We start from the raw sequence: 22,050 nt of genomic DNA, 5'->3' as shown, positions 1-22,050 counted from the left end.
ATACAGGTATTGTGTCCACCGAAAACTAAGGAAAAAATGTAAAAAAAAAAAAAAAAAGTGATCTGAAACCTGAACGTGCATCCATAGGAATAACAAGGAATGGGGAGTGTTCCTGAGGTCCAAGAGAGCTCCTAACAGTGAGCAGCCTCCAGCTTCTAACACTATGTCCTTGTCATGGGTACACAGAGGCTTCTCAACTCTCCTCCTGACTCTGGAACAAATGCCACTACCAGAGTATTCCAGGTCCTCCTTGGAAAAAGTCCTTTCTACTAGAGCTGTGGGTTCCATACCTGTCCCTAATGGAAGGGAGGTCCCTTCAGGGTGGGCCTCTTCTGGACATCATGGCTGACTCTCACAGCCTCCCCTGTCCTCAGTGACGTTCATGTGTTCGGCTAACTGGTTGACCCCAGGGACCTATATGACACTATAACAGGGCTTTCTGTGCCCCCCCCATTTCCTTCATGACAAGACAAAGCCTAGAATATGAACCTGTCTTCCATCACACCTCTTGCAGTATTTTCTGGGTCCAAAATTATAAATATAGTTTATAAGTGTCCACTGGAATCCTGGATCTCCTATTCATGGCTCTGTGTTCTCCACCTTAAAGACAAGGGGGCTTTTCACATTCATGCTTCAGAGAGGACAGTTAGCTGATAAAGCAGGGGCATGTCCTTTGTCACCGAATCTGTTGTCATTTCAGAGGCAAGACCTATTTCCAGTCCTCATCGCTGGCCAAAACTTGGCACGTTGAACAATTCTAACCTGAAAGGATGGCTGGATGCTCTGGGGCCAACTGGAGACCCCGCTAGAGCCACCATCAGATACCAGCCAGGCAGTAGAAGCTCGGATCTTAATACTAAGGTGGCAACTCTCCTGCCCCTCTGGAGTTCAACCTGCCCTTCCCACAATTACAAGATGACAGAAGATTCTGAATTCTTGGACTTGAAGGGAAATCCCTACCTTGGTGGGAATGGCATCCTCTGTGCCCCTCCCCAACCCTCGGCCTTGGGTTGTATAACATCCCCTTAGTGCCTGGAATTCTTCTTGAGTGTCTTTGGACTTGGGCTGATCCTCCTGTTGGGGAGGAGTGGTTTCATTTGTGTTAATACATCTGTCACTAAGGCAGTGAGTCGAGGAAGGTAGGCCCTGCATTCTTCAGTGGCTGCAACAGGGTCAATCCAGCTAACTAGCAAGCCCCGGATTCAGTCAGTCCCACCATGAAAATAAATAAAATTTAAAAGTTCATTAGAATGTTTCTAGAGTCGATGCATAGACAGGAGGCATCTGGTCAAGAATATTCCAAATACTGTAAGAATATAAATATAACCATCTATCAGGACCAGAGGAAAAGATTCCTATTCTTTGAGCAAGATTCTTGGACAGACCTGATTTGAATCCTGCTTTGCGTTTCTACCATCTCTAAGTATTGGTGTATTAGTATCTCAGTGTTCATGCATTCACCTTTAAAACTGTCTTTGCCCCTCCATTATACCAATTGTTACTTAAAGGTGCTAAAGAGAAAACCAGCAGCCCTGGTTTACCCGTTTGTTTCCACTTCTATTTTCCTCAGTATCCTTGGATAGGCTGCTATTTTATTGAGTTTTAAAATGAAAGTTTTCTATTCTCAGTTTATCATAGCAAATGCTGAAAATAGGGAAATACAACATAATTTTTTGAGATTCTCATGAGGAAAAAAGAGAAAACTTTTTAAGAATTCAGGGGGAACTAGATAATCCTCTGATATTTCCTTTTAAACTTGGAGGCGTTAATTACTAATTTGGTGATTTGGGGAAGGCAACTCTGAGTTGGATGAATCTGTAGTATTTTTAACACCACCTAAAAATGTTCCTTCTAAAGAATAACCTTGATGAGAAGCAAATCTGCCCTGTAGTCTTTAGTAAGATGTTTTCTAAGCTGTGTTATTCCATTTGAAAGTCAGCCAAAATTGGTTTTAAAAAAATGTGTAGGAGAAGAAAGCTGAATATTTGCATTTTTCAATAGAGGCATTAGTCTATTTAAAATAAAGATTGATTAAAGAGAGCAGTAACAGATTCAAAGAGAAAGCATGAACTATGAAAATGAGTGGATTTTTAGAGCAGAAAGAAAAATGAAATAATTACATACTAGAATGTTTGCTAAAGTAATACAGAAGTCTTTCTCAGAACATACTTGCTTGCCATTATCACAAAGGGTAAGAGACTTGGGTTCCATCCATTTATTCCACAAGATAGCTGTGTGACTTTGAATATGTTTCTGAGTCTCTCTGAGTCTCAGACCTCTACAAAAGGAAAAAGAAAAAAAATTGCCTGACCATCAGGGAGGGACCACAGGATTCTCAGAGACTTTCCAACTTTACAACTGTGTTTTTAATATGTCTGGTAAAGCAGAAGATTGAAGAGTCACTTCTTCAAATCCAGAGGCTTAGCATGTATCAGAGCAGTACCTTCATGCTTGTTGTTGTATGTTGCAGAAAAGGCTGGAAATTTAAATAAAAATAGTTGAGGACTCCTTGATTGAACTATTGAATGCTTTCTGGTCCCAGACTAGGCATGAGGTAACTGGAGTAATGGAACCACAGTTCCTACCAGGAAATGCGAAATGATGAAAACTAATTTGCTGAGAGAATAACCACACCCCCGACACTTTAGTATTTCTCCCAGAGTCGTTCTTTCCTAAACTATAGCTTCAAAATGTGTACCTCTGAAGTGGTAAGAGCTCAAGATGATAGCTACTCCCAAGCAAGTTCGTGTTTGTACCGTTAAGCGTCAGAAACCCAATAGAGGAATGGGTCCCTCTATTGCTCACTGGTTAGGCTCATCTGGACAGAACAAAGTGAAGGGGCAGCTTTGGGATCGTAAGAGCCATTTCAGATGATAGAAGATGGATATCTTATTACCTTAGCGATTGTTTCTCGACTTGAGTTCAAGGAGAAGATCTAAAGGCCTGGTGTCGTTTTTAAGGAGTAAATGGTGATGGCTTAATTTTTTAAAAACACGTAAGTATTTATAAAATGGAATTATTTAAGCACCAGGGGTATGCATTTAATGGACATTTGCAGCAGCAAGTGGAGATTAGGCCAGTTTATGATCCATAATAAATGATTTGTCTGTTCTTTAAGTGAAGACCTCGAGCTGCCATCATGTGTTCTGACCATTACGTGGTCTTAAATCACTCTAATTCTTAGCCGTAATTTAATTTGTACCTCTAACAGACCCTTGGCAAAAGTCAAGAAACCTAATACTGAAGGGAAAATAAAAACAGTATCGACATTTTAATTTTCATCATTATCCAGAAATAGTTCTCAGATTCTGAAGCTGCAGAGTTCTTATTAGACACATCCAGGTGTCTCTGTGACAGTGCCCAAGAAAAAATGTACTTGTGATTATGTCTAGCTCCACCTTATAGAATATGCATCTACCTTAAAATAATTTGGTCTACCTAATGTTGCCAAAGGCCTACTAGCACCCCCCCCCAAAAAATGGACCTAAAGATATATTATTTAATAGCAAGCCAGATTCAGTCAAAATAATACACTATCTATATAATTTCTCATTAGGAAAGACAGATCTTATTTTAATCAGCTAAAAAATACCTAAAACCATAAAGTCTACTTTGATAATGACTTTACACTTGTCTGATTACCTTCACATTTTTCACCCAATCTTAGCTCCTTATTTTTCATCTGACCCAATGACCACCTTTGGTGGTGGACTCTTCCTCCCTGCCCACAGCTCCAGGTGATTCTATGTTGCTCCCCATCCTCCTTGATCCAGGTCTTTGCCTCTGTGTCATAGCCACATTCTACCTCCTGTGCTTCTCCCAGAGAAGAACCCTGCTAGAGAAAGATGTACAGTCATAGAAACCCAGGTCAGGTTCTCCTGGGCCACTTAGCATTTCTAATATACTTCTCTTCCATTCCTTAGAACTTTGGTACAGTGATGATTCTTCATCTTCACCTCTTTAAGCCCTCAGAATCTCCCCACTGTCTCTAATTTCTGCAGAAGACAGATAATGGGCATTTATCCAATAAATACCCTAAGTTAATACTAAGCACTTCATATAAATCAATCCTGATCTCAGTCTAACTCTACACATTAATATTGTCCCCATTTTACAGGTAAGAAAATTGGGGGCACAGTCAACATGATGAATTGAGGTGAGAGCCCAGGTCTTTCTGGTTCCAAAGCCCCATGACACTCTTGTTCTCTTTCAAACTTGCTGTCCTTCAAATAACCTTAAAACATTGGATCAACTCATCCCTTTTTAAAAAATATTTTTTCCTGTTTTGTTTCTCTCACCTCATCTAGGATGTGGCTCCAACAAGAGTCATCTTCTCAAAACTTCATTTTCTCCTATTCTTTGGGCATCTTCCTTCCCACCTTCCACTAGTTATCAGTTCTCATTTACTTAAAATGCAAGTAAAATGTCTTTCCCCTTGACCCAGCTAATTCTTCTGGTTACTGTCCAAATTTCCTTCTTCCTTTCTGGGTCAAAAGTCTCCAGCATGTGCCCCACACCTGCTTCCTCCACTTCCTCTGCCCAGTTCTTCACCGACTCCCTTCCATCTGGCTTCAGCCGTGGCCTTCTTATTCCAACTGCTCCCTCAAATAGGTCTCAACAAATTCAGCCGCCTTGACTCAGCCTTCACTTTCCCTAGCACAGGGGGATTGACAGACTGTCCCTTCCTCAGATTCTTACGGCATTGCTAGTGGCTGCCATAAATCATAAATCAGCCAGTCAGGCTGAGAAAAATGCAGCTACCCCAGAGGAAAGACAGATTCTGATGTGACCCACTTCACTTCTAAAAGGAGCCCAAGATTCACCCAAGAACTTAAAGGGATTCTGTGGGAAGTTCGCCAGCTCTGTGTATGCTCCCTTCTCTCGGGTTATTTTGCTATTTCTTCCACCCAGTCCCCAGGACACTTAGGTTTTAATACTCAATTCTTTGCTTCCTGACGAGTTCAACCACCTTTCCTTGAACGCATCATGGTGCTCACACTTCTGTTTATTGCCTGGACCTCTAGTTTACATCATAAACTGTATTTACATTATAAACTGTATTCCCAACTATAAATGCTCTTCACATAAACTCCTACTTGTGTAAAACTGAGTGTGTCATCACCTCCAAACTGGAGTAGGGCCTACACAGTTTCTATCTGCTGTAAGACCAGGCGTCTGAATAACTATTTGGAATCTTGGGGTTATCCCTTATGTTTCTCTCCTCCTCACCCATTTATCCCTTCCACTAGGATTTTTGAAGACGGCTTCTATGGAAGGTATTTATGGTAGCAAAACAGACAGGAAAACTGTCTGCATGTTTGGAAGTTCTGACATCTTTCCAAAAATTTCCAGCAGTTATTCCTTTACTTTTATGACTGATCCCTCAGAAGTTTTTCATCTTGCAAAACTGAAGTGCTGTACCCACTAACCATCTTTCCAAAGTCTCCCTCCAGCCCCTGGCAACCACAATTCATTCTTTCTTTCTCTACAAATTTGACTACCCTAGCTACCCTATACAATATTTGTCTCTTTGTGACTGGCCCACTCCACTTAGCCTAAAGTCGGCAAGGTTTATCCATGTTGAAACATGTATCTAAATTTCCTTTTTAAGGCTTGCATAATATATTTACATATACCAATTTTTTTGTGGTTTATTCATCTATTGACACTTGGGTTGCTTCAAACTTTTGGCTATTATAATGCTGCTGTGAACTTGGTGTGCAAATCTCTCTTTAAGACCCTGCTTTCCTTTACTTCTGTGCCTATATCCAAAATCCAATTGGCAGACCATGTGACAATTCTATTTTAAATTTTCTGAGGAGCTGCCATAGTATGTTCCAGAAGAGCAGCAGCCACTTCACCTTCCTGCCGGCAGTGCAGGGGGTTCTGGTTTCTGCACATTCTTGTAACTTTCTGGTTTCTTGGTAGTAACCATCCTGATGGGTGTGAGATAGGATCTCATTGTTTTGATTTGCATTCCCCTGGTGTTTAGTGATGCTGAGCACCTCTTCATGTTTCATGGCCATTTGTGTATCTTTTTTGGAGAAATGCCTATTCAGGTTTTTGGCTTATTTTTTGATAAGGTATTTTGTTGTTGAATTGTAAGAATGTTTTATATATTCTGGATACTAACCCCCTGTCAGATATGTGATTGGCAAGTATTTTTGCCCATTTACTGGATTGCAGGTGCTTAAGCTTGAAATAGATGTTTTAATATTATTTAATGGTAATGTGCTTGAACTTTAAAATGACCCTCATTAAAAAGGACTTTTCTCCAAAGATTATTTCAAGAATAAAACATGCCTTAAATTTTTTTTAATATCACATTTTTTTCTCATCTGATATAAATAACATCGGGAGGTAAATCTCAGATAATTTTTATAAAATAAAATTTTATTTTATTGTTGTCAAATAAAATGTAGGGGCTGGGCGTGTAGGTCAGTGGTGGAATACTTGCCTAGCATGTAAGATACCCTGGGTTTCATCCCCAGAAGCAACCAAAAAAAAAAAAAAGATAAAGTGGAATTACTTGGCATATTCCAATTAAGGAGTAAAAATGCGACTTTGACCTGGCTATCAATAGACTGTAGCCTTTAAGCTTATTAAGTTGTTGATCAGATGTTAGGGAATAAAGTTGCTAAAGTACTGAAGAGTGAGGACTGATTTTTCTAAGTGTGAAAATGTTATAACTTAGAGGAAATCTTATAAAAAGGAGACTGAGTAGTAAACGCTGCTGTTCCCAAATCATTATACCTGTCCCCTGAGTATTAGCACACTGACAGGGGCTGGAGCTCAAGAAACTAGTGTAACAAGAATTTATTGATCCGGGAATTGGCTTTTTGTTTTGTGTAAATATCCTGCCGGTTTCCAGAAAGTGCTTTCAGAGCCCTCTCATCTGTCACATTCACGATGCGTCCCTGACGGTGGGAGTCTAGCATCAGAGCGTGTGGTTAGAGAGCTACGAGCTTATGTGGAGGCTGCTTTAACTCTAGGTTTTCTGGTGGCCTTAACGAGAAGAGAAACAACAGATTGTGTAGTCCACATTGTATGGTACAATGAAGCAAACCAGTTTATCACCAGAGACTGATTTTTTTCCTGGCACTGAACAATGAGAGGATTGCGTCACCTAAATCTCAATAAACATGACAACAATACACATAATGGACAGCATTTCATGAAAGGTATAGAAACATTCTTCTCTGCCCTTGACAGAAAGCCAGGGACTGATACTGACTGCAATTCTGCAGAGACATTTCTGTGATAAAGTAATATGGTTTAACTTTTGATCTCTTCAACTAGAACCATTTGTGGCTCAGATGGGCCTTGACCTGATCTCTGACTAATAATACTTCCAAAGCCTGTTTTCTAATACATGTGCAAAAATTTAGACCCGTAAGTATCAAATACCTAACTAAATAGCAGTATTCTGCCCCTTAGTTTACCTTTTGTACCTAAATAACTGGCTGTCTTTTAGAGGAAAGGAAGACATGATCCTCCTGCATTAGCAAAGAGGATGAACTATTCACTGATGATATAACATGTTTAAAACCAGAATCTAAGAATTCAGTTTCTTGAAGTTACTACTTCAGGTCCTGTCTTGTATTTCTTTTTTTAAAAAGGATAATTTATGGAGAAAATTAACATTCAAGAACCAATAGATGGGATAGATGAGGACACCTAAGATGTAGTCTTCCCAAACCAGTTCCTGAGAGTGGAGTGATCGTAGAATCATTGTCTAGTCTAGATCAAAATCTTCATCAGCTGTCAGTCAATCACTGTGTGAAAGATTGAGATTAGAAGGTGGAAGACATCTAAGGGCCCTGTGCTTTGCTGAGCACCAGGAGCATGTGCTGAGCCTCACAGGGTTTGTCTTATCCAAGAACCAAATCCAGATTGAAGGACCAGTTTCTTACCAAGTGCTAGTCACCTAATCATGGCTCTGATTTTCAATTGCGATTTCAGCAGCCAGTTGCTTCTTCTCCTATCAGGGAGTATTCCTTGCTCAACAGACTAATTTTTTCTTTAAAAGAGCTGCAACTGTCTGCACAAGATAATTGGTTTTCTGAAATCTAGGTCTCACATAAATGAGTAATGTCACAGTCCAAAAGGAAGGCTCACAGGTCATATTTTTTGCATTTTATCCCCCATGATGCCATAACCCAGGAAAGAATTTCTGATTATTGTCAGGCATTTTCAAGAGAACCAGAAGGGAAATAAAATGGCAAGAGATGGGCTCTGCCTTTGCAGTAACCCTGGTGAGATGTTAATGCTGCGACCAGGGCAGGAGCAACAGTTGGATTGAGGATGTATTTTGAAGGTGGTGCCAACTGGATTTGCTGACAATTGGTGGGGCATGTGAAAGAAAGGGAGGGATCAGGGATGGCTCAGAGGGTTTGGCTTGAGCAACTGCAAGTGCAGTATTGCCATCAGCTGAGATTTGGGTTTTCTCAGGCTATCTACCAGTTGCTCTTATTTTTAAATTTTCCTAATAATTAGCTTTAAATACTTGGTTGTCAAAGCAAATCACAAGAGCAGACGCTGAACCAATTAGAGTATAGCCTTTGCCATCAAGTTTTAAGGGTTGGATCAGTAAAATAACTCTGACTTAATACATATAATACATTTTAAAAGGACAGCAGAATATATATGTGTGAGAGAGAAAGAGACTGGAGATTGAACACTGAGCTAAACCTCCAGCCTCCAAATCAGCGTACTTTTGAAGCAGTTTATTGTTGAGAAGAGAATGTATAAAAAGTAGAAATAGCAAATTTTGTAAGTATCAGTTTTACCATTAGCAGAATTGTGGTAGATTCTAGATTAAAATCTTTATCAGCTGTGTCAGGGTAGACATAGGAGCTATCAAAAGCTATAAGTCAGAGTAGACCTTTAAGGACCCTGAGCAGCATGTTTGTTGGCCAGAGGAGGAGTGTAGGTAGAGCATGTTCAGTGTACAGTTGAATATGCTTTTTATAAAAGCATTGTTATATCTAAGAAAAATTGAATGTGTCAATTAGGGAGGAAAGTGAAAAAAAAATTGGGAAAACTCCATTATTGTTTTCCAACTAAGGTGCCCTGAGAGGTTTTGAAGCACTGTTTTGATCCTTAAAGAAAAAAAACCTTAGATACTCATCAGGTGACTGATTCAAAAAATAATTGGTAGTTACATTCTTAACTCCCAAGTTCTGCCTGGCATTAAGAAGTTTTGGTTCCTGGTGTCTCTGTTCACAGCTGACCTCTGCAGGGATGGTGTCTGGGAAAAAATTATCAGGCTGTGAGGTCTCTCTGTATATCAGCATCATTCTCATGGTTTTGCCCACGTCATAACTCTCCACAAGTTAAAACTTTGGATTATTTGTAAAATGAGAGCCCTAAAAGTCAGCAACTGATGCCTCACTAAAAGGAGTTGCTTCTTGGTTATTTTTACTGCATTCAGTGGGGGAAGCTTATGTGATAATGGTATGTGGAAAAGGCCTAAAAGACTTATAAATGTCAGCAAGCTTTTGAATGAATGAAATGTGTCCTGGGTACCAGGCTCCTTCTGTGCACATATGTTTTCCTTGTGACCAGCTGCAGCAGCAAGGCATCCCGCTGAGTGGTTTCAGCTGACCTCTGCAGACTGCCCAGCCCGATGCTGCACCCCAGGAACAATGGCATGTCTGTACCAGCTGGCTGATTAAAGGGGTCGTGTGCAGCTCTGGAACCGGGCCTGGGATTTGAACACATGAATTCACTAACATGAGCCAGAGGCAAGTCCAGATTATTCCTGGGCGAAAGCTAGACATTCCAGTAGCCGTGGGCACATGTGACTGATGGTAACAGCAAACTCAGAGCTCCTGTTCTGTTCCACATCTCAAGATTGGGTTCACCAAAAGCTTCTGAGCAGACTTCTGGGTTCAAGTTTGGATGTGGCTTTGACCAGCCGTGCAGCAGTACTCTGTTCAGCATGGAGCTGGGCTAGACAAGGAAGTCCTCTCCCTCGGTTTAGTCTTACAGGAAAGAGTAAGTAAAAAAGTAAAGAGTTAAATGAAAAAGTAAAGAGTTAAGTAAAAAAGTGGCACATGAAGCTCCCATAACTCTGTGCTTTCAAAATGTATCTGCAGAAGAGTAAGCTGTATTTATCTGTTCTCCAGTTTAGCCTATTGTCAAAAGTGGTGGAGATAATACTACCATTTTATTTGAGTGTATATAATGGCACATTGCAATTGTATCAGAGTAAGTGATATATTCGTGAGTTTTGTAGATTTATCATTGAAGGGCTAGCAGACTACATGATAAGGCAGCGCCGCTGTACTCTTATGGCTTCATTAATTATGATACCTAGACATAATTAGGCTCTAGCTAAGAATAGCAGATAAAATGGAAGATCATTCTGGGAAAGATTCTGAGAAACTGAAAGAACATTAACAGAGGGCATCTCCTGACTCTCAGACACAGAACAAAGCCTCCCCCACCATCAAGGATGGCACCACGCAACCAGCTTCTACAGCAGTTGCTTAGGAATATGTTCTCTTAGCTTCTTGGTTTTGTTTCCATTTTGTGTTTTAGGATACCCTGTAGACAGAAGTAATCGGAAATATCCTACATGATTCAGAAAAAAAAAAAAATTTGTTTTGATGGATTGGAGTTAATTCATTTATTTTTAATTAATAGAGTCTATTTTTTAGACCAGTTTTTAAGTTACTAGAAAAATTGACCAGAAAGCACAAAGAGTTCCCATCTGCCTCTTCTCCCTACCCAAGGCCCATGTGCAGCTTCCTTCATCTTGCATCAGTGAGTGCTTTTGGTATAACTGACGAGCCACTATCAGTACATAACATTCAAGGCTGTTGTTTGCATTAGAGTCCACGCTCCTTGTTGGGGAGTCTGTGGATGTTGACAGATGCCTAAGGAGCATCCCTCAGCTCCACTCATTCCCCCTTTTCCCACTTGTACTCTGAACTCCTGGCACCCACTGTTCCTTTATTGTCTGTATGGTTTTGTCATTGCATTTATTTGTAAGTTAACTGTCCGGCTGTTCTGAGGAAGTGTCATTCATTTCTTGATTCATAAAGTGGCCCCCCAGTAGTGTGCCCAGGTAGTGTTCTGTGCATTGCATTGGGATTTATAGCAGAGGATCAAACATCCAAACTCCCACTCTTCGTGGAGCTTCCAATCTAGTACATCAAGCCTCCAGGCTTGGCTGGGTCCTAAGAAGACATGTGGGCACCATGAGAACCCAGGATGAGAAGAAGGGGTTGGAGAAAGTAGGTTGAGCATGGAGCCTCCTACCAGTGGTCTCAAGCCAGCCCCATCCTCCTATTTTTCCTTCTGACCGTGTACCTCTGTGGGTTGGATCTGTTGGCATCAGCCAGCTGTCAGCTGTGTTTCTCCCTGAAGACCAGCTGCACAGGGCCATTTCCCAACTCTTCCCTTCTCTGTTGTCTCTGGGAGATGTGCACGTACTTCTGTCAGACTTCCATTCAGCTTTTACTATTAGCTATTTATAGCCCTGCCTACTGCTAATAAAATATGATAGAAAATTTAAGCAGTTAGAAAAATTAGATACCCATAATTGCCACCTAAAGATTAACTAGACAAGGTTTACCTGTTTCGGAAGTGGATAACCCATGGTTCTCTGCCTGACCTCTACATCCTCTCTGCTGGGACTGGTGACGTCCATTCTCCTGCGTTGCCCTAAGAAGCCTAGGGCTTTCCCTGCCTCCTTCTCCCTTGCCCCTAGCCCTTTGGAAGTAGTAGAGATTTCAGGGAATACAAATAGGCCAGGGAAGGGATGGAAGACCAAGAGATCCATTTTGTCTGTGTCAGCTCTGCCCCCTTTTCATTTTTATTTCATACCAAAAAAAAAAAATATATTGCTTAAAAGTGAACTAAGTGGGCTCCTGGGTAACCCTCCTGAGCAGGCAGGTAGGAAACAGTAGTGTACGTCTCCCAGCAACATCCCTTGTAGCATTATGCTGGTCACCCAAAATTGGCCATGTGAGAGTTTTTAAGCCACGGACATTGATAAAGAGTACCAATGACAGTTTTGCTAATCCCCCCCACCAAAAGCCACTTTAACAGATGTTGCTTAATCAGACTTTTACATTGATTCTACCACAGGAATTCAGTCCATGAACACTGTATTAAATCATATGCTCTCTCCATAGTTTCAGGGTGGGTAACACCAACCACAGCCAACAGATTTGATCCAATAAGTTTCAACAGCCAGACTTAGCATCAGGCTACACAGGCCCCGCTCATCCTCTTCATTTTCTCCTGAAATGTCTGAGGCGATTTACGGGTAGCTTCATCTCTTTTTATTGAAATCCCACTGTGATAGGACACCAAAGCTTAGTACTGCAGGTATCAGGCCATGATCCTAATGAACAGTTCTTTTCTTGGATGGACGTTTGCTTGTCCACATGTAATTAATAAGGTGCTACCTTTGCTGACTGGCCCTTTCGTGCCCCATGTAGGACTGCACACGCAAGAGCGAAAGCTGACGCTGCTGACCAGGCTGCGCTGGCCGCCCGCCAGGAGTGCGACATCGCGAGAGCTGTAGCCAGGGAGCTGTCACCTGATTTCTACCAACCAGGTAAAACCCTTCTCCTTTGATGGGAAATATTGGAGCACTGCCTTTGGTTTTCTTTTATTTCCTTTCTCACATAAAGGTCCCTGTTCATGAATCATGAATACTACAAGATCAGTGGGAGTGCATATTAAGTAACAAAATATCCCCTCAAGTTTGCCAGCAATGGAGATTTGGGGGGTACTCCCTGTCTGCCTCTGCACTCCCAGCCACATATCCCCCCAGCTTTGAGCCAAGAGCTCCAAACAAGTCAGGAATCTAAAAGTATCTGACTTATGAAAAATTGTGTTAGTTGCACATTCCATCACAAATGTCCCCAGATTCAGAGACACAGACAATAATGGCATCAGCAATAGGAGAAGAACTAGTTAGTACTGTGGGGTTTCTTCGTTTGTTTTTTTACGTACCTATACTGAAACTCAGAGGCGTGTTGTTAGTTAGTAACTACTTGAAAACAGATTAACCGTAATAGATGAAAAGGGAAATGCATGTTGTAATGGAAAAAATGGAAAGTGACAACCTCAAATTAAAAAAAAAAAAAACAAAACCATCTTGATCACCTGTCTCTCAAATATTAAGAAATAGCCACCAACAAATACTTGCAGGAAGTTTAAATTTAACTCACTTCCTAGTAGTCTCCCAGTAAGCTGTTTTCATCCCTTTCTGTAATATACTAACAGGGTTTTTTGTTTTCAAAATAGCTATACCTTTGAATATATGTGTCTCCATTGTTCTATATACAACATCTTTCTAGTGATTGTTTACAGAGAGAAACAGATTTTTAGGTAAAGAGATCAAAATGTTCTAAATTTCTATTAAAATTTATATTTTCATGGTAAAGAATTTCCACCCATTGATTTTTATTAAATCAATCAAGCTGCATATCATCCCATCCTTCCCAGCACCCTGAGTGGTGTGGGTGTTTGGTTTGCTTGTGGTTCTGCTGAGGGTGAGACAGCATAAGAACCAGGGGGATCTCTGAGTCCCGATATACAGAGTAAGTGAATGTGCGCAGAATGGCAAGAACCGTAGAAAATCTAGAAACTTGGCTTTAATAAAGGATGGAGTAATGCAAAAAAAAAAAAAAAAAAAAAAAAAAAAATTGACCTGCTGATTTAGAGGTATGCTTCTTTTTTTGTTTTTGTTTTTAACATTTAGTTTTTAGTTGGACACAATATCTTTATTTTAAAATATTTATTTTTATGTGGTTCTGAGGATCAAACCCAGGATCTCAAATGTACTAAGTGAGCACTCTGCCACTGAGCCACAACCCCAGCCCCTTTTTCGTTTTTTATTGTTTTATTTCATTATTGTTTCTTGAAAAGAAAGACAGTAAAGGGCTAGGTTAAAAAAGACTCAGTTTTTAGTTTTTATGTAAGCAAATCTAGAGAGGGGCCCAGTTCAATACTGAGATGTTAGATATTATTCTCATGGAGTGAACTCTCCAAGAGTCCAAGACCAACACAGAGGCAATCACTGATATGGGTATTTCTCTCATGTACATCTCTTGGAAGCCAGTGGGTAGATTTGAATCCTGTATACATATTTATATTTTGTTGCAAAAGGACTCCTTTGATTTCCTCTTCCGGTACTGATAGATAGTACTGGAATCACCTGTTTTGTTCACACTTCCCCAGTGTGTAAGTACTTTGGTGAATTAGCTATTCCGGGAGGTAAGAGCTCCAGGAGGTGTTCAGCAAACCTAATAGGTGTTCCTGGGCTCTCCAGGGAGCTGCCATGGTAGAAAGAAGCTGGACAGCGAGGAGATGCTGGGCTTGGGCTGCTTTGAAAGCAAACTTACTATTGTTGTCTGCAGATGCCGAGTCCTGCTGGGCAGTGAGGTCTCTCGAGACTTCTATTAGGTGTGAGCAAGAGGGAAGTGATATGGAAGGTCATCTCAGTTTTCCAGACTGAATGGTTTTAAAGGGCTTTTATGGTGTAAAAGCATTTGAGGGGAAAGAAATATTGTGGGAAAAAGTAATTCTACCCCTTCTTAACTAAAACAGTCTCTCATAAGCAAGGGGTCCATCAGTAATGAATCCATCCCAGGAGCATGATATGACAGTGGGTCTGTTGGCAGCCGGAGCTCCCGGAAAGGCTGCACCCACGGCCAGCACTTCCTGTATCCACTGGAGAGAAGGCCCTTTCTGTAGGGAGCATCACAGGTCTTCTCAGGGGCCTTAACTCATGCTTTCCACTCTGCATTTACAGGGTGATCATATCACATAGACATTTGCTAACAGGGCTTACAAGGAATTCTTCTAAGTCAGGCTGCTCATCGAGTCTACATATCTCAGACATAAATATCTCCATTGTTTGCCATACCTGTGCCATGCCTAGAAGCTGCAAGCCCTAAGAAAAAGGATATCATAGCTTACATTTTGGACACTTTCATGGTAAATTGATTTTTTACGAGCAGGTGGTATTTTCAGGTATACACCATCTTAGTTAAATCTCATGGCTGTAGTTCAAAAAAAGAAATGATTCTATAGTTGAGTTAAAAATGCAGGAAAAAAAAAACAGCCATATGGGCCGTTCTCAAAGAGTAAAGTTCCAATAATGAAAGAGCATACAAATGGATGTATGTGAGTGTGTGTATAGATGATTACATAGAGACAGTTGAATTGTTCTCAGTGTGAATGACATAGTGAGTCACTCCCAAGAACTCAGAAGAAGTTTGCCCTCTGAAGGTTAAACTTGAAAATGAGCCATGACACTGCACAGAGAGAGGTCAGATGATCTGCGGTGATAGCGTGGCTGTAAGAACTGCAGGATTTCCTCTAACATCACTGGGTGTAGGACAACACCTCCAGAAAGAATCAGCAACCCGAGGAAGTGTAGAAGAAAAGTTAGTCACAGAGGCAGAGATTGGCAGTGTTCATCCAAACCCTGCCCAGAGAAGCCTGAGCCAAACCTGGGATCATTGTAGTTGCACTGGCGAGGATGTTGGGGGGAAGGAGGCAGGAAAGTATAGCCAGCGGTGTGTGTGGCTGTCTTGGCAAGATCATCCTGACCCAGGAAATGGCTGCATCAGGCCAGCTCAGCTTCATGCCATTAGGTAGTTGATTCATCTTATGCTCCTTGTCCCCATGCCACATTTATCAGTAACTAATTTTGTGATCAGGCTTTCCACGGAGGTCTGTCAAGAGGGAGAGCTTGCTGTCAACTAATGAATTGGCTTTTCGGTATCATACATCAGTCTTGTGAGCTGTGGTCATATGTATCTACCCCAAGCCATGGTTGTGCTGATAAAATCGTGTTCCTAAGCCAGGAGGGCTGAGATGAAGGTTCGGAGGGTGATCACCAAGAAGATGAAGGGGTTGGAGAACAAGGACAACTGGGAAACTATACACAGGATTCTTTGTCCTGTAGTTTCAGTTTGTTCCCTATCAAGATTCTTGTTTTGTTCTTAATTGTTCTTAAATAGGATGTAAAAATCGTTTTATTTATCAGTGGAGCTGGCCATGGGCTAAAGAAATTGAAACACTGTTCCAGAATGTGGTGAATTTATGACTCTGAACCCCTTTGGGAGACAGGCAGCCCACTTCCTTAGGCAACATGCTTATTGCCCTGTTTCAGCAGGTTGTGCTCACACACAGAGTACACTCATTATCGAAGGTGAAAGTGAAGTCTCGGGTGTAGATTATTATGGACTAGCGTTAACTAAGCTTGCATTTCCGACAGGAGTTAGAAGTCTGTAAAAACATAATTGCCTATGCCTCTCCTTAATCTGTCCTACTTTGGGTTAAGAAAAATGAAGCATCCAGAAACAGATGGCTGCTAAGCTCTCCTTCCAAACCTAAAATACATTTTTTTTATGAAAAAGAGAAAGCAAATAATCCACTAGCACACATGAAATTAGTAATTCTTAAGTTTTCTGGTTATTCTCACCACATATTCATTCCCATAATATTCAGTTTCACCAAACATGTATTGAGTGCTGGCCCAGGGCTGGGCACCGGAATAGATGTCCCACGGCTCTCAGGCAAGTGCTATGGCTGTGGTCACAGACGGGGTGGCATGGTTACAGATGGATCTGTAAGGTCCTAGAGGAAAGGAGGGGATGCGAAAGTGGTCCTGCTACTGGTTAAATCATGCTTTTAGAGTTGTTCAATCAGTTTGATTGGCAGCCTCCTGAGAAAATGCCTAATTTCTGCTTAATGACTTCTGCTGTCACTACGAAGCATTTGCTATGGGCACTGCCCTTCTACAAATTTGTTTGGGGGACTGTTCATGGTGCTCCTTCTGCCCATAGCCAGCCCATGGTGGCTCACCTCTGAAGTTCAAACTGGATTCCCTGCTGCCACCATCTGCCATTGTCTGTACACAACCTTTGTGCCAACCATGACGACTTAGCTTCCAGTGTCAGTGGGTGGTGTGCTGACTTACTTCATATCGCGTGGCATGTCACTGAGCAGGTGACCTGCATCTGACTACTTCCCAGTTTAAATCCCCAGTGGAGACAAAGCCCTTAGAATTCATAAATGGTGTCTATAAAAACACGACTGACTTAAAAATGCTGACTGCATCAGCACTTGTCATAATTTCCCTCCCTGGCAGCTTTCTGGCTAGTCCTCTTAATGAACTGCTGCATCTCATCAGCTTTATGTTGCTGGCACCGCACTCCTAACACACACAACCACACAGGACAAGTAGCGGGCACAGCATGTGCCTTCCAAGAGAAAGCCTTCCAGGAAAAACTTCTGTCCTCTGCATTATATTAAATGTCTTGTTTAAAAAGCATTCCATCTTACTATGGAAAAGCTAGCTGTATATACTTATTGTTTGGCCAGCTGTCACATGGCTGTGCCACTTTGGAACCATTTCCAAATGGATGTAGTCATATGAGGCTGGTATGAGGACCACATCCAGTCAACATGTGCATTTTTTTTGCATGCTTTCAAACACCTGTGATTTGGTATACTAGGATCATCTGGAGCATTAGATGAACATTAAGATTTCTAGGGCTTTGATTTGTACTTACTAAATAAAAATCTCTGGGGATAACACCTCAGGTTTGGCTGAGGATTGGCTGCAAGTATAGTTCCCAATGGGAGTGTGTATATTTCTTTAGCTAGCCATTTTTAAAAGCATAATAAAGTTAGGCATTTTTTTAAATCTAAACTTTGGTGCTAAAATATACTTTCATTGTTCTAGTAGATTCTTTTTCATTGTGGTGGTGGTGACAGCATCATGGATTGAACCCAGGAGTGTGCTACCTCTGAACTACATCTACAGCCATTTTAATTTTATTTTGAGACAGGGTCTAAGTTGCCCAGGTTGGCCTCAAACTTGGAACATTCCTGCCCTAGCCTCCTGAGATTACTGGTGTGGGATTATAGGTGTGTGCCACCACACCCAGCTCTAGTCAATTCTTTGAGCTCAACAGATTTAGAGTTTCATCAAAACCCTGTTGATGAATCTGGATGGATATACCTGGGAAAACTCATCTTAGAAGAGTAGGCAAAAGCAATTATGTAAGACATGCTTTTCCTCATGCACTTGGGGCAAAAAACCTGTGCCACACCAGACTTCTGAAATTGAAAGAGTGATTAGACTTGTATTTGAGAATTAAAAAACATGATAAGAAATTAATTCAGGAGCTCAGGCTGTGGCTCAGTTGGTAGAGTGCTGCCTAGCACTTGTGAGGCACTGGGTTCAATCCTCAGCACCACATAAAACGTAAATAAAATAAAGATAGTGTATCCATCTACAACTAAAAGTATGTTTTTTTAAAAAAAGAAATGAGGGCTGGGGTTGTGGCTCAGTGGTAGAGTGCTTGCCTAGCATGTGTGAAGTACTGGGTTTGATTCTCAGCACTGCATATAAATAAATAAAGTTCATTGACAACTAAAAATTTATTTAAAAAAAAAAAAAAAGAAATCAAAGGAGTCCAAAATTTAGCTTTCTAAAGCCATTAATAAAAATTCCTCTAATGGACAAATTATCTTCAACTTGACCTGTTACTAATAATATAGTATAAGAAGTGGGAAGAATTCCCTTTACTCTATATGAAAGCATGTTTATGGATTGGATATGAGGAGTCTCCCCAGAAGCCCTTGTGTTAATGCATGAATGTTCAGAAGTAAAGTGATTGGATTATGAGAAGGGTAACCAAATCAGTCCATCCTAGTTTGAATAACTAGGTGGTAACTGTGAGTAGATGGTATGTGGATGGAGCAGGTAGGTCACTGGTGGTGTGCCCTGGAAAGGTGCATCTTTTTCTTGCCCTCTCTCTGCTTCCTGATTCCTCCATGAATGGAACAGTTTTCTTTCACTGGGCCTCTTCCTTTTGCCCTGATGTGCTTTCTCACCTTGGGCCCAGAGCAGTAGAGTTGGCCGTCTATGGACTGAGACCTCCGAAACCATGAGCCCCAAATACTTTCCCTCTAAGTTGTTCATGACAGGAATTTTGGTTACACTGATGCAGAAGCTAAGTCACACACCTACATAATACATAATGTATAATATTCAAGTTTTATAGGAATTTTCCAATAATTAAAGTATATCCTAAAGTGCTGTCTTATAAAATTAATTTTTCTTGAACCAGTGTAATTGAGTTGCCTAAGTCCCTCCCAGCAAACAGCATCTTGTACTGGTCAGCTTTTCCTCAGTCTCCGCCTTAGCTGACAGCTATCCCTTTGGTTGGGAATCTGTCGAAGCAACTCCCATTTCTGCTGTTGGTCTGCTTTCCACAGTAAATGCAGGCCAAATGTCACTGGGATTAATCCTGAATTTATAAGCTGCACTGTCACAGTCCCATTTTCAAAATGAAACACATGGGCCTTTTATCATCTCTCTCACCGTTCAGTATCTCTTTACCTTTTCCTTCCAACTTTAAAAATACATAGCTAATCATGTTTGCCAGAGTCTATTATTTTCTCCACATTTTTCTCTGTGTGTAATTAAGTTAAACATAAGCATTTAATGTTCCTTAATCTTGAGATAGATACTGGCAATTTTTTTGCAAATATTACTTTTGCACTTATCCTTTAAGGACATTATAAGCACTTAGTCCTTTGTATAATTGGTTCAGTGTTATGTGGTTTACATTAAAATTCCATCAGCTCTAAGAGTCTGGACTATTTTAATTGTTTTTGCACCATACATTCACTTCCAGACCTAGATGGGTAGGTTCAGTAATACTATAAAATCGAATGACAGTAAAACACAATTAAAGCCAACTCCGATGACATTTTGGACAAAGGGGTGACATATTTTAGGATATGTGTTGGACTCTCAGGGAAGTATACTTTACCACAGAAGATAAGGAGGGGTTGTGAAAGTAAATCTGCAATAGAATCACAAGGGGCTTCTCCCCAGAGAACCAGTGTGAAAGACATTTTGGACTTTAAAGAGGTAGGGGCAAAGGTTGGGAGTGCAGCTCAGTGGTACACCTGGTGCTTAGCATGGGTGAGGTCCTGGATCTGATTCCAGGCATCAAAAATAAATGAACAAATGTAAAGAGCAGGGCTGAATCTGCTGATGGGAAACATAATCACCTCTTGTGCTTCCTCATGGTGCTTCCTTCTTCCCTCAGTCCCACCAGCAGTGTATGAGTGTACCTTTTTCCCCACATCCTCACCAACACTTATTGTTGTTTGTCCAGCACACAGCACCAAGGAAGAATTCAGAAACAAAGATGTCATCTTTTGCACATATTGCATTTGCCCCCCTTCTTCATCTGAGCAATGCCTCTTGCTGGGCCTGGAACTCATACCACTATCTTTGATGGAGGAGTTACAAGAAAGTAGTCAATTTTGAAAAGAGGGCACTTGATTAAGCCTGGTGGTATGCACCTGTAATCCTAGTGATTTGGAAGGTTGAGACAGGAGGATGAAAAATTCAAGACCAGCCTGGGTAACCCTGTCTCAAAATAAAAAGGGTTGGGGTTGTTGCTTAGTTGTAGAGCATCACAAAAGACAGTGGGAAGGATGCTCACCAAATTTGGAAAGGAAATATCAATTATTTTTTATTAATTTTTATGTTATATGACAGTGGAATGCATTACAAATCTTATTACACATAGAGAGCACAATTTTTCGTATCTCTGGTTGTATACAAAGAATATTCATACCAATTCATATCTTCATACATGTACTTTGGATAATAATGTCCATCACATTCCACCATAATTTCTAAACCATACCCTCTCTCTTCCCCTCCCACCCTTCTGCCCTATCTAATAGAGTTTATGTATTCCTCTCATGCTCCCCCTCCCTACCCCACTATGAATCAGCCTCCTTATATCAGAGAAAACACTCGGCATTTTGTTTTGGGGGATGGGCTAACTTCACTTAGCATTGTCTTCTCCAACACCATCCATTTACCTTCAAATGCCATGATTTTATTCTCTTTTATTGCTGAGTAATATGCCATCGTGTATATATACCACATTTTTTTTTAATCCGTTCATCTACTGAAGGGCATCTAGGTTGGTTCCACAGTTTAGCTATTGTGAATTGTGCTGCCATAAACATTGATGTGGCTGTGTCCCTGTAGTATGCTGTTTTTAAGTCCTTTGGGTATAGATGGGATAGTTAAGTCAAATGGTGGTTCCATTCCAGGTTTTCTGAGGAATCTCCATACTGCTTTGCATATTGGCTGCACCAAATTGCAGTCCCACCAGCAGCGTATGAGTGTACCTTTTTCCCCACATCCTCACCAACACTTATTGTTGTTTGTCTTCATGATAGCTGCCATTCTGACTGGAGTGAGATGAAATCTTAGTTTTGATTTGCATTTTTCTAATTGCTAGCAATGATGAACATTTTTTCATATATTCACTGATTGACTGTATATCCTCTTCTAAGAAGTGTCTGTTCAGGTCCTTGGCCCATTTATTGATTGGGTTATTTGTTTTTTTTGTTGTTGTTGTTGTTTTTGGTGATTCGATTTTTGAGTTCTTTATGTACCCTAGAGATTAGTGCTCTATCTGATGTGTGAGGGGTAAAATTTGCTCCCCAAACGTAGGCTCTCTATTCACCTCACAGATTGTTTCTTTAACTGAGAAGAAACTTTTTAGTTTGATTCCATCTCATTTATTGATTCTTGACTTTAATTTTTGTGCCAAAGGAGTCTTATTAAGGAAGTTGGGGCCTAATCCCACATGATGGAGATTAGGGTCTAGTTTTTCTTTATTAGTCACAGGGTCTCTGGTTTCATTCCTAGGTCCTTGATCCACATTGAGTTAAGTTTTGTGCATGGTGAGAGATAGGGGTTTAATTTCATTTTGTTGCATATGGATTCCCAGTTTTCCCAGCACCATTTGTTAAAGAGGCTGTCTTTTTTCCAGTGTATGTTTTTTGCACCTTTGTCTAATATATGATAATTGTAATTTTGTGGGTTAGTCTCTGTGGCGTCTATTCTGTACCCTTGGTCTACCAGTCTGTTTGGGTAACAATACCATGCTGTTTTTGTTACTATTGCTCTGTAGTGAAGTTTAAGGTCTGGCATAGTGATGCCACCTGTTTCACTTTCCT

The 22,050-nt window shown here is 40.8% G+C and overlaps 1 protein-coding gene across 5 annotated transcripts in view; it reads left to right on the top strand.

Moving 5' to 3' along the window:
• Positions 1-22,050, top strand: part of Jph1 (junctophilin 1) — a 79,503-nt gene that overhangs the window by 43,995 nt on the left and 13,458 nt on the right. For 4 of the 5 annotated variants that reach the window (XM_076835999.1, XM_076835998.1, XM_076835995.1 and 1 more), the window contains exon 3: positions 12,456-12,574. In XM_076835999.1, the coding sequence (XP_076692114.1) occupies positions 12,456-12,574 (119 nt within the window). Of the gene's footprint in view, positions 1-700; positions 1,571-12,455; positions 12,575-22,050 lie in introns of those variants that run through there. The other variant, XM_076836000.1, reaches the window with a different exon arrangement.

Source organism: Callospermophilus lateralis, chromosome 16 (genome assembly GCF_048772815.1).
Source record: "Callospermophilus lateralis isolate mCalLat2 chromosome 16, mCalLat2.hap1, whole genome shotgun sequence".
In the NCBI taxonomy this organism is placed as follows: Eukaryota; Metazoa; Chordata; class Mammalia; order Rodentia; family Sciuridae; genus Callospermophilus; species Callospermophilus lateralis.
This window is presented reverse-complemented; position numbering and strand designations above follow the sequence as displayed.